This window comes from Antedon bifida, chromosome 6 (assembly GCF_963402885.1).
Source record: "Antedon bifida chromosome 6, ecAntBifi1.1, whole genome shotgun sequence".
Lineage (NCBI taxonomy): Eukaryota > Metazoa > Echinodermata > Crinoidea > Comatulida > Antedonidae > Antedon > Antedon bifida.
The window spans coordinates 8,075,918-8,088,283 of NC_136231.1; the positions used below are offsets into that span (position 1 = coordinate 8,075,918).

Below are 12,366 nucleotides of genomic sequence, written 5' to 3' on the forward strand. Positions count from 1 at the left end.
TATAGATAGTAATATTAATAGTATTACTTGCTAGGATATGCTAGTATAAACTGATAATATTTTATTCCGATTGTATAGTATTTTAAAGTAAGGTAAGTGACTAATTAATTGGTAATTTATAGCTCTGTAATTATAAAAATCACATCACATAAAGACGATGGACACAAGTTTTAAGCCCAGGCATGATAACACGTCTGCATTTAAGTACAGTACGAACCCAGCAAACAATATAACGTTTGCAGAACGTTATATGAATGTTTCCATGACGTTATATGAATGTTATAAGATAATGTTAGGATGACGTGAAAGTGTGGACCCTTTTTTTTGTTAATCGAACGTTATAACTAACGTTAGTTTTAACATTTAAGAAACGTTTGTATAACGTTATTTCTGACATTAAAAGCAACCTTTAAAAAACGTTACTTGAATGTTTTGTTTGAACGTAATTTGAACGGTTTAAAAATAACGTTAGGGTAACGTAAAAGTGTGGACCCTTTTTCTGGTTAATCGAATGTTATAACTAACGTTGGTTTTAACCTTCAATTAACATTGTTAGAATGTTATTTATTACATTAAAACTAACTGTTAAAAAACGTTATATGAATGTTTTTTTCTGAAACATTTCGTGAATAATGTAAAAATAACGTTAAGATAACGTTAAAATGTGGACCCTTTTTTTGGTTAATTGAACGTTAGAGCTAACGTTAGCTTTAACATTCGGTTAACATTTTTAGAAAGTTATATATTACATTACAAACAACTGTTAAATAACGTTATATAAATGTTTTGTTGAAACGTTATGTGAGTAATGTAAAAATAACGTTAGGATGACGTTAAAATGTGGATCATTGTTTTAGTTAATTGAACGTTATAGCGAACGTTAGCTTTAACATTTAAATAACGTTTGTGTAACATTACCTTTGAAATTAAAAATAACCTTTAAAAAACCTTACTTGAATGTTTTATTTATAAATTATTTGAATGGTTTAAAATATCGTTAAGATGACGTGAAAACGTAGAACTATTTTGGGTTGGCCGAACGTTATAACTAATGTTTGTTTTAACATTCAAACAAGGTTTTTAGAACGTTATATCATTTAGTTGAAAGTTTTGTTGAACGTTATTAAATAAGATAAAATAACGTTAGGTTAACGTGAAATGTGGAGCTTTTTTGTTTGGTATAACATTTAAAGAACGGTTTTAGAGCGTAATTTACTTTAAAAGATTACTGGTGTTCTGAACATATTAATTAGTCCAAGTTAAATGTTTGTTTTATTTTTCACACATTTGTTGGATTGCTTTACAATTGTTTTAGAAACGGACAACGCACACAATTCAAATTACCATCATTATCATTGAAATAAAATACTTTATTATGGTTTTAATAATATTTAATTATTTTACAAATAACAATACTGTAGGCTTTAAGAAAGAGTACGGCTGGGTGGGTGGGTCTAGATATATACAGTATTAGTTAAAAATTAAAATATAGAGGGTGCAATTTATAATACAGTGTAAAAGATAATAAATTATAAAGATATAGCGCGTTGGCGGCGTCTTTTTTTATTTTAGAGCAGAGCCATATATGGCTCTGTTTTAGAGTTAATCGCATGGTTTCCTCATAGTCATAGCCTCATCACTACACCAGTACAGTATGCATTATATGTCTAGGCCTACAAGGTCTTCTGTTGTATCGTCATCATCCTCCTCCATTGAATCGTCAATGGAATCGTCAATGGTTACAGCCTGTAGAGTTAAAAAGTCATTGTTTAAAATAATCATCCTTATTTTTAATTAAGTAGACGTATCTTCTATGGATTTTTTAGGGCGTTAGCGCACTTTCGCACCCCACGGTCTAACTAGGCTAACCCAATTAAAAACATTCACCCGCTGCGCGGCGGTTACAACTTTACGGTGGGTGAACAGCAGAGCCATATAGGCTAGGCCTAGGCCTATATATAATTCATTCATTCATTCTTTATTTAGCCTTTAAAATCGAAATACATTTAAAACAAGGTAACAAAAACAAGACAGGTGGAAATCTAAGGAGGCAAGGATAAGCAAAAGCAATTAAAATCGCTGTAGCTCACAGACAGGCTTGCTTATCCATCCTTAGATTTAAATAATAAATATTATATATATAGATAAAATAAATTTAAATTTTGGATTTTGGCCGCCATCTTGAAAAATAAATTACGACCAGAGTGGCTCCTAGGAAAAAATCAATTAGTAGGTCCCAACGAAGCTCTATTTGGCGCTTTTGTATGGTCCACCGTGTAACGATTTCCTAATTTTTTTGTTGTTAAGCCACCTGACTATATGCCCAGCGATCTTGGATGGTAACTGGCTAGATAGAGGTTCGAAAGTGCACAGCGCCTTTTTTAGTTGGTTCACTTAACATTTAGACATGGTATAATGTATCAACAACATTGCTTTGGGATAGCTTAATGCATAACTATTTTATAGTGGTGTGGTACGGTTATCAAAGCTTGTCATGTCAATTTATATAACCTGAATTACTTTCGGGTATTAATATTTATAGTACAACTACTAGCCTAGGCCTAGTATAACAAGGTTTGAAGCAATTGACCATTTTTGTTGTTCCATCTTTCTATGTTCCAAGTCCTGTTTCATTGTCTATGTTTAAACAATGACTATTTTAGTTAAATACTTCAGACTATTGAATTTCATATCCTAGATTGAAATAAATCGGTCTACTTGAAAATAGTTCAATTGCTATTCTTACCTTCATCTTTGTACCTCCTGGACGATGAGGAGCATATTTTAAAAATTCTCCAATTTCTGTCTCGATTATGCTCTCCTTCGATTTTTCGTGAACCCGGAGACACGACCCTGCACATTAAACAAGAAAATATTTCAAAATTATACTTAGATGATTAACTATACAACAGCTAATGAAACAGGTAGTGCACTGCTTGCAGGCTATAAAGACACATTAACTGCGTTTTTTGTAAATAATAATGTACCAAAATAACAGTGAGTATGTATAAAATACGCTAGGCTATGTGTGTGCTCCATGTACTGTATTCTGATTGCGCCCAACATGCATGTCGCGTTGTGGGGAATATCCCTGACGAGTAAGAAATAGTTTTTCGCTTTGACAAAAAAAAATGTGAGCGATTAGGTGAAATCTTTTTTTTACAGCAGTAGCAGAATTTTATTTTTTTATGTTTTTTAAAAATAATAATAATTTAGGTATTTGTATAGCGCCAGAATCAACTAAACCGAAGTAAAAATCAAAGGCGCTTATATTGGATGTTAAAAAGATGCGTTTTAAGTTCTTTTTTAAAAATAGCAATAGAAGTTGATTTAGTAAAATGACGAGGGATAGAATTCCAAAGAGAAGCAGCAGAGAACAATATATATTTAATTAATATGCATAAATTTTACAAAGCATAAACAAATTGCAGATACATGGTCTTTAATATTCTAAAAGAAAACCATGAGTGTACAGTGATACATACTTTCAGCCTTGCATTTAGACAGTACAATGAAAATGAATAGTTTTAGTTTTTTGGAAATAAATATAATGATACTTACTTATAATTACTCTGGAAAGAATAAGCTTTTTAAAGCTTTGCTTTCCCTTCCTTCCCTTCATGCTATAGGAAGACCATAGTTTGTTTGATCCGATCTTCCTAAGCATAATTTTAATGGATGCCTTTACTGTAGGCCCACCAAGAACACTCAGATACTTGATCTAGAACAAAAAATAACAATAATTAATTAAATATTTTTTTTCTAAAAATAATATCATTGGCATATCATCAAAGATGCTGCAGTTGAGTTGGTGTGACTACACAGCTTCAAGGCCTCCTACTAAATATGAAGCTTATATGCATTGTACTGTGCAGGGTACACTTTTAAAAAGCTACTGTAAACTACAATCGCAAGAATAACAATAACATACTATGTTCTTTCTGAAGTCTGTTCCTTTTAGCTTTTCTTCTAGGTCATCAAGTTCCTCTTTTGCATCTAAGGGCTGCAGGAACATGTCCTCCATATCAAAATCCAATGGTTGGTGATTTGCAGCTTGCCGCCGCAAGAATGAAAGCTGTTCTTTTTGATTTTCTACTATTGTGTCCAACTTCATTAGAACATTTTTTTTGAAAGCTGACAAAATAGAACATAAAATGTATGTTGATTTATGTTGTTTTTAAATTACTGTATAATAAACTGTGCAAGTAGCTGGCAGTAGTAGATGGTACAGTATTATTAGGAATTAAAAATTGTTTTGAATTTTACAACCTTAGTTACGCTTTAACAGCATGTACTATGTTCATGTGCTAGCCAAGTTTAAAAAATTGAATGTCCATCCCATTTTAGATAATGGCAAGAAAAACTTTAGCAATAGGTGATTCGCCTGGTATGAATCACCAAATAAAAAATAATGTAGAAAATATTAACAAAATTTCTATTCTGAACTTTTCTGAGGATTAAAATTCTTGTTTTTATGTATGAATGTTATTTTTTGATTGTACTTACTTTCATCGGTGCTCTGGGTGATTGACGTTATTGTTGCAATACGTCGTGATGTAGATGGTGTTGTTAGATTTGGTGGCCCCACCATCTCATCAAAGTTTTTTCTTCCAGCACGTGGTGTACTTATTGATTGTGGTGGTTCGGGAAGCTTAGGAAGGTCCATTACCTTTTCTGCATTTGATTTCTTTTTCTTTGCTGAACCAATGCTTTCTGTAAGTGAAATAAAACGAAGTGTTAGGCTTCCAAAAATTGAACTGAATATATTCATCCATAATTTTGGTTTGTAGGGATTCATTCAAATCAGCCATTTGACCACTGTAGGTATTGAAGGTGTGCTGGTTTGTGTTGCTAATATAGGTCATAAAAAAATTACAAAAAATTGTATGTCATTAACAACATGTATACCTTCGCTCTCTGCTTCATAGTCTGAATCATCAGCAAGGCGCTTTGGTACTCTTGATACCCGCCTTCCCAACTCTTCATCTGAGTCATTACTTTCAACAACAGAGTCATTCTTCGCCTGATCTCTGTACTCCTTTGCCTTCTCATATAATTCTGTAAATGTAGTCATTTTTTTAATCAATCATAGCTTTATAAAACTGTATTTTAGTTAGTTTGGTGGTTTAAGGAATAATGGATTTAAGTTTAATTTTAGATTATACAGGTATATTTTCACTAGGCTATTTAATAGACTAGTAATAACATTGTTTAATTTTTCCTTTCACAATGGGAGAAAATAATGCAATTTTGCTCAAGCACTGTTAGTGTTACTTTAGATAAAGATTAATTTTTAGCATAATTTAAGAATGGACTTAACATAACATAACATAAAATAAATCTTTATTAGTTATCATTTTGTAGTGATAAGATACTAAACTTAGTGCAAATAACATTGATAACTTTGGATACATTAAAAGTGTTTGTGATTCAGAAATATTTTTTCTTACCAGTGTATTTCACTATCCTTATAGGATACAAGGGCCATTTTGGGTCTGGAATTTCATGCCTCTTTGCCCTTGAAACAACGTTTTGCCTTGGCCAGTAGCAGTGTAATTTCTAAAAAACAAAAGTTAAAGTGGTTATCTTTCTATTTTTAATTGTTTTTTCTTCATACAGTGGTACAATACAATAAGTGGCTATAACAAAATACTTACCTCCTGTTTTTTTATTATCCATTTTTCTGAGACAATGTCCACTGCCTCTTCATCATCAAAAATTACTACGGCAAAGTTAGTCATCTGTGGGATGAAAATATTATTTTTATGTTTTTATTGTTTTAATTTAATACATATGTTATATGTCCAACAAATGGCAATGAAAAATTAATTTCTTAAATACTATTATTAGGTTGAGCGTCGTATTGTAAGATTTACCTACTACAGTATAACCCTTTGTTACTAAAAAAAAAAACAACAATCCAATCCCCATTGGACCGAAATAAAAGTGATTGAATCGTGTAGTGTACAACTCATTTGGTATGTCAGTAAAAAAATAGTATTTATTTTTGGAGCACAAAACATCATTTTTTTGGTTAAAAATGGTTAATACAACCTGCAAACCTCTAAAAAACATTGCTAGAGGTTGTGTTAGACTGAATATAAATATGAATATTCTGAACAATTTTTCACCAAAAGCAAATCTGTACGACAAGTGGTTGTCGAGATATAAGAACCACACATTTTTAACTTAAGACCCTGATTTTGGGCATGGTCGCCCCGGATAGCGAATTTGGCACACATTCCATGTTGTTCGTTGGGGTCAAATTATCCTATAACAGTTGAGATATTCTCTCCTAAATTAAATACAAATCTGACCCAGGTCCTAGAAAACGGAAACAGTAAAAAACATTTCAATAGAATAGATTTTACTATTATGAAAATTGTGCATTGTCAATTGTCCTTAAGATCGACAATTGTCCTTAATATGCACTTATTTCTTAAATGTATTGTTTATAGTTCATAGATTTTACAAATATGGTACAGTATTGTTAATTGTTATAACTTTTTGTGAACATTTTGTATGGGTTGAACCTCTCGTTACGTGTTTCTCCGTTTTAAAGGAGAGAAACCAATAACTATTATTATTATATTATGTTGGCACCTTTATCAACTCAGTAAAGGCACCATAGCAGAGCTATTAAAGCAACATAATATAAGTCTTATTGAAACTTTTAATCATTTTAGGATATTGTCTAAGTGCAAATCCAAATTTGATTGTTTAATTGCTTAATAAACAAAGCGATTCAGTTAAAGCTAAATTGTTTATTAATTAAGAAGGAGGAGCTTAATAACTTAAGTTCTCAGTATTGTAGGCCTTCTTTGATGTTAATTAACCAATTAATTAGTATTTCCTGTTACCCATTGGTGTTTATTGTTTTGTATAATTCGATTCGGTCTTGTTTTTTGTTATTAAATTTTATTGTCAAGTTATATAGTAAGCGTCTATTAATTAGTATAACAACAACATTTTTATATTTAATGACAAAACGTAGATAAAACGATTTTAATATTATTTTACAAATCTGTTGTCCTTAGCATTTTAATTAATTAATTAAAATATAATAGATCTGACATAAGATTATGTGTACCGCGTACTCATATGACAAGATATAGGAATTCTTTTTATCCAAATTCAATTTTTCAAATTTAATCAGGCGCTAGTTTTGTTACTTATCATTTGTATTATGTATGCCAAAGGAAAGCAAATTTCCACAAATTATTATATAAAATTATATAAAATATATATTATATCTGATCTTAAAACTTTTTGAAAATGGAACATGTTCCCAATGTTAAATCATTACAGTGGCATATTATAACAATAGACCTATTATAATTTATAGGTCCATCAATGATACCAACACACAGATTTATTTCATTTATTTTATATACTATCATCATGTAATTATTTTTAAACCATGATTTGACCAAAAAGATTGTATCCTTTTATTTTGTATATTAATTGTAGTAAGGGATTGTAATGCTTTTATAACCATATTACTACACAATTAACTGCTCTTAGTCTTATCTCTGTGAGTGACAATAAAATCTCCCTCCCCATTAAATAACACCCCTCCCCCCTTCTACCCTAATGACATTCACACAGAGGTTCCAAATATATTGAAAAGATCATTTTTTTATGTTGCGTTATTAAAAATCTGTAATTTAACGAGAAAATGTGACTTTTATACGCAATTTTTTCCACTCATGTCGTAAATTGTTTACCACAAATGCGATGGAGCGTGACCGAAATTACGATACGCCGTCAGCGCCCGTTGACAAATATGCTATAAAACCTATAATTGACTATTTATAGAATAATGTAAATTTAATTTACAATAAATACTAATGACATAATAAAGAAATCCAAATATAAATTGAAATATTTACAGATAATGTGTTTAAAAATATCCAAATAAAAACGGCCTTCCATAACATAAAGTGCGCCCTCAATCGTCATACATTTATCAAACTTTTGAATTTTATGTTTATGTTTTATGCCATCACAAATGGCAAAATATATTTTTCGACTTTATGTTATTGTTAACTAGATTAAGAAGGAAAAAATCTACAAAGTCTACAAGATAATAATTTCACTTAACAAACTTTAACAGCGGAAAACGGCCAGTTTGTGATTAGTCAGAATCAGAAAATATTTACTCATTCTTCCCTAAAGGATGGTGGAGCTGAATTGTATTGGCATCCCACATTGTGTGACGTTTTTGAGACATTTTAGAATAAATTTCATCCCAAGTGTTATTTGAAAATATATTATTGAAAAAAAAAACCAAAACAACGCTTTTCTCAATTACGTTGTTGCCAAATTGAATACTGGTTCTAAGTTGTGTATGACCAAATCGAATTAACACGGGTGTTAAGATAAACAAATACACCATCATCCAGACTGTACCTCCCTTCCTAGACTCATAATAACTACTGTACGCATCTTGGCCCACTACAATTCAGAGAATTAAAACGCATAATATTTACGAGAGACTTGTTTCCATTAAGAATCTTCATTGAATGTCAACAACCATATTATTATTTTCCCATAAAAAAGGCCTATATAAATTTGGAAAAGAAACATTATCAAACTTTGCTAAGAAAAATATAAGATAAGAACTAAAAACAAATACATGTAAAAACTGCAGGTGTGCTAGGCAGATTCCGACTATACAGACATTTTGCGAAAGATCTGATCCTGTTATTTTTTCTAATGTCCTTTCTATGACTTAATAATCCCGATAGTTTTTAAATTGTCTGAATTTTATTTCAAAACCCAATACCTACAGCAAAATTAACTCGCAAATATAACAGGAAGGTTTTCCAAACGCCATGCTCTGTTGTCAAAATCTACAATTATTGTGTGAAATGAGAATAATATTATATCTTATATCTTTGAACAATGTAATATAGGTTAACTATTTCAGCGGTACGTTTACAATCTGCGTAGGAACCTTTTTGAAAAGTCTTTGTAGGGCCTCATCGCATAAATGTGTTTCTTTCATCTCTGTTTATTCCGTTCCGTTTACATTGTATGTTTGCCAATGTTTTTATTGAATTAAAGATTGATAGTTGGTAACTAATGTAAAGAGGGTTTGTGCAAAATGTGGTCATCCCTAACCAGAGCTGCTTAGAAGTAGTTTTGGTCATATATTTTGTAGAAACAGCACTTGTGACAAAATCCGCCGTCAATATGTGCTGACAACCACATTATTTTGTGCAAACTTGCCACCCTCAATGTGCAATTGATGTATCAAATGATTTCTACACTTGTGTTGTTTTTGATGGAAATATAGGTTCAAATCGGCAAAAAATCATCACCCAAACATGACGCCGTTATATGTAACAAATTTTGATGTTAAATGTGCAAATAATATTTTTTAATCAAAAAACTGTTTCGTTTGCTAATGTGAGATTGAACGGCTGGTAATAATATGTATATTTTGTAACACGAAACATTTTTTTTGTGTTCAATTCAATTCAAATTCACATTTATTTAGCCAAAAGCAGCATGGACCTTACACTCGAAAAACGGCATTCTGTAGTAGTACCGGTAGTAAGTCCATTTACAAAAATAAAAATAAGTCATACTATTATTGCTGAGAATTATAAATTAACTTCAATCTGTGGAAGTAGTGTCATCATCAGCTATAGACACGATCGTACATCCAATATCATCGGACAAAATGTGTTGTTTTTTAGAAGACAGCATCTTTTATTCTGGATTACACAATCATATCTGCAAGGTGGACAAGGACGACACATCTCATTTTGGATATTGCATTTTTGCTATTTATTATTGAATTTTTCAAACAAAAATATGATATAGATAGTAACAACGGATAGGATTATGTGCTAGATGTATCCCGGGTCGTCCCTATGCAACGTATTTTGGTGTTGAAATATTATACTATATAGGGGGCGCTATAACAAGCAAAAATTGTATTCATAAAAGCATGCACAGCAAATTCATATCCAAATATCAGCAACAGAATTCATTTACGGCCTACAGAATTTTGCAAATCAAGATTTTATAAGATATCTCAACGTTAAAATCATATTGATGTTTTAGTTAACCCCTTCTCTGCGTATACCCGGTACTACCGGGTATAAACAAACGTCGTTGAAATACCGGGTATGGGCAAAACAATTATTTAATCGTATTTGCCTATAATATATAGCACCCTCTATATTCTTTCGATGAACTTGAATATTTTTGCAAGTCATTAAAAAAATTTTCCAGCAAAAAAAACGGCCCTCTATAGTTGTATTATCGTCTTGAAAATAATGCGCCCTCTATAGTTAATTAATTAATTAATTATATATAGTATAGTATATATAATAGTATTTCTATCTTGGAAAGTTGTTTTGAGTAGCGTAATGGCGGCAATTTTGAAAGTAACAAAAATTTACCAGCCCCAAACGTTTTTGGGATAGGATCCCGTTATTATCAAGAGGTGTGTATAACGTTAGCAAAATGTTTTCAAAATGTAATGGTTTCATTACAACGTTATTGTTAATGTTCATTTCACGTTAGTACTAAATGTTAAATTTAAACGGTTGTTGTAAATGTTTCAACGTTATCTAAAAAAGAATGTTTGGATGTTTCTAAAACGTTAGAAAAATGTTAACATGTTATGTAATCGTTTGTTTTAAATTGTAAACGTTTGTATAACGTTAGCAACAAGTTATTGAAATGTTGCTTGATGGTTTATTAGTACAACGTTAATGGGAACGTTCATTACACGTTAAATACTTGTTAAAAACAAATGTTATTTAGATGTCACATTATTTCAAAGTTATGTTGATGTTATATTTGAACGTTATTGTAAACGGTTTTTTTAACGTTAGCAAAATGTTACCAAAACGTTGTCTACTGGTTTACTTACAACGTTATTGGGAACGTTCATTGCACGTTAGGCCAATGTTAAAAACAAATGTTATTTAGATGTCACATTATAATGTTTATTGTAAATGTTATTTAAAAGTTATGTTGATGTTATATTTGAACGTTATTGTAAACGGTTTTTTTAACGTTAGCAAAATGTTACCAAAACGTTGTCTACTGGTTTACTTACAACGTTATTGGGAACGTTCATTGCACGTTAGGCCAATGTTAAAAACAAATGCATGTCACATTTTAACGTTTATTGTAAATGTTATTTCAACGTTATTTCAAAGTTATGTTGATGTTATATTTGAACGTTATTGTAAACGGTTTTTTAACGTTAGCAAAATGTTACCAAAACGTTGTCTACTGGTTTATTTACAACGTTATTGGGAACGTTCATTGCACGTTATGTCAATGTTAAAAACAAATGTTATATAGATGTCACATTTTAACGTTTATTGTAAATGTTATTTCAACGTTATTTAAAGAGTTATGTTGATGTTATATTTGAACGTTATTGTAAACGTTTGTATAACGTCAGCAACATGTTATTGAAATGTTGCTTGATGGTTTATTTACAACGTTATTGGGAACGTTCATTACACGTTAGGCCAATGTTAAAAACAAATGTTATGTAGATGTCATTTTTTAATGTTTATTGTTAATGTTATTTCAACGTTATTTAAAAGTCATGTTGATGTTATATTTGAACGTTATTGTAAACGTTTGTATAACGTTCGCAAAATGTTATCAATATGTTTTCTAATGGTTTATTTATATCAATATTGGGAACGTTCATTGCACGTTAGGCCAATGTTAAAAGCAAATGTTTTATAGATGTCACATTTTAACGTTTATTGTAAATGTTATTTCAACGTTATTTAAAAAGTTATGTTGATATTATACCTGAACGTTATTGTAAACGTTTGTATAACGTTAGCAACATGTTATTGAAATGTTGCTTGATGGTTTAATTACAACGTTATTGGGAACGTTCATTGCACGTTAGGCCAATGTTAAAAACAAATGTTATATAGATGTCACATTTTAACGTTTATTGTAAATGTTATTTCAACGTTATTTAAAAAGTTATGTTGATGTTATATTTGAACGTTATTGTAAACGTTTGTTTAACGTTCGCAAAATGTTATCAATATGTTTTCTAATGGTTTATTTACAACGTTATTGGGAACGTTCATTGCACGTTAGGCAAATATTATTTAAAACAGTTATGTAGATATTGCTTTTCAATGTTATTTTGAATGTTTTACAGACGTTATATAAATATTATTTAGAACGTTAGACAGATGTTGAGTTTGAACGTTATTTTATACTGTCTGATTAACGTTATCAGCATGTTATAAAAACATATTGATTGCAACGTTATTGTGAACGTTCAATTAACGTTATACAAATGTTACTGAATTAGTTTTGTAAATGTTACTTTTGGACATTATTGTAAACGTTATT

At 30.5% G+C, this 12,366-nt stretch overlaps 2 protein-coding genes across 2 annotated transcripts in view; one reads left to right on the forward strand and one right to left on the reverse strand.

Moving 5' to 3' along the window:
* Positions 1-12,366, forward strand: part of LOC144845574 (vitamin K-dependent gamma-carboxylase-like) — a 20,590-nt gene continuing 8,224 nt past the window's right edge. Inside the window, exon 1 of the mRNA XM_078703000.1 lies at positions 1-92. The gene's annotated coding sequence lies outside the window, so the exon portion shown is untranslated. The remainder of the gene's footprint in view (positions 93-12,366) is intronic.
* LOC144845137 (uncharacterized) lies at positions 1,595-5,741 on the reverse strand. Its single transcript, XM_078702293.1, has 8 exons — positions 5,658-5,741; positions 5,451-5,559; positions 4,909-5,058; positions 4,507-4,713; positions 3,932-4,134; positions 3,562-3,721; positions 2,747-2,853; positions 1,595-1,746 (listed from the first exon to the last, which is right to left on the reverse strand). The coding sequence occupies exons 1-8, from the start codon at positions 5,739-5,741 to the stop codon at positions 1,660-1,662; spliced, it is 1,107 nt and encodes a 368-aa protein (XP_078558419.1). The 3' UTR covers positions 1,595-1,659.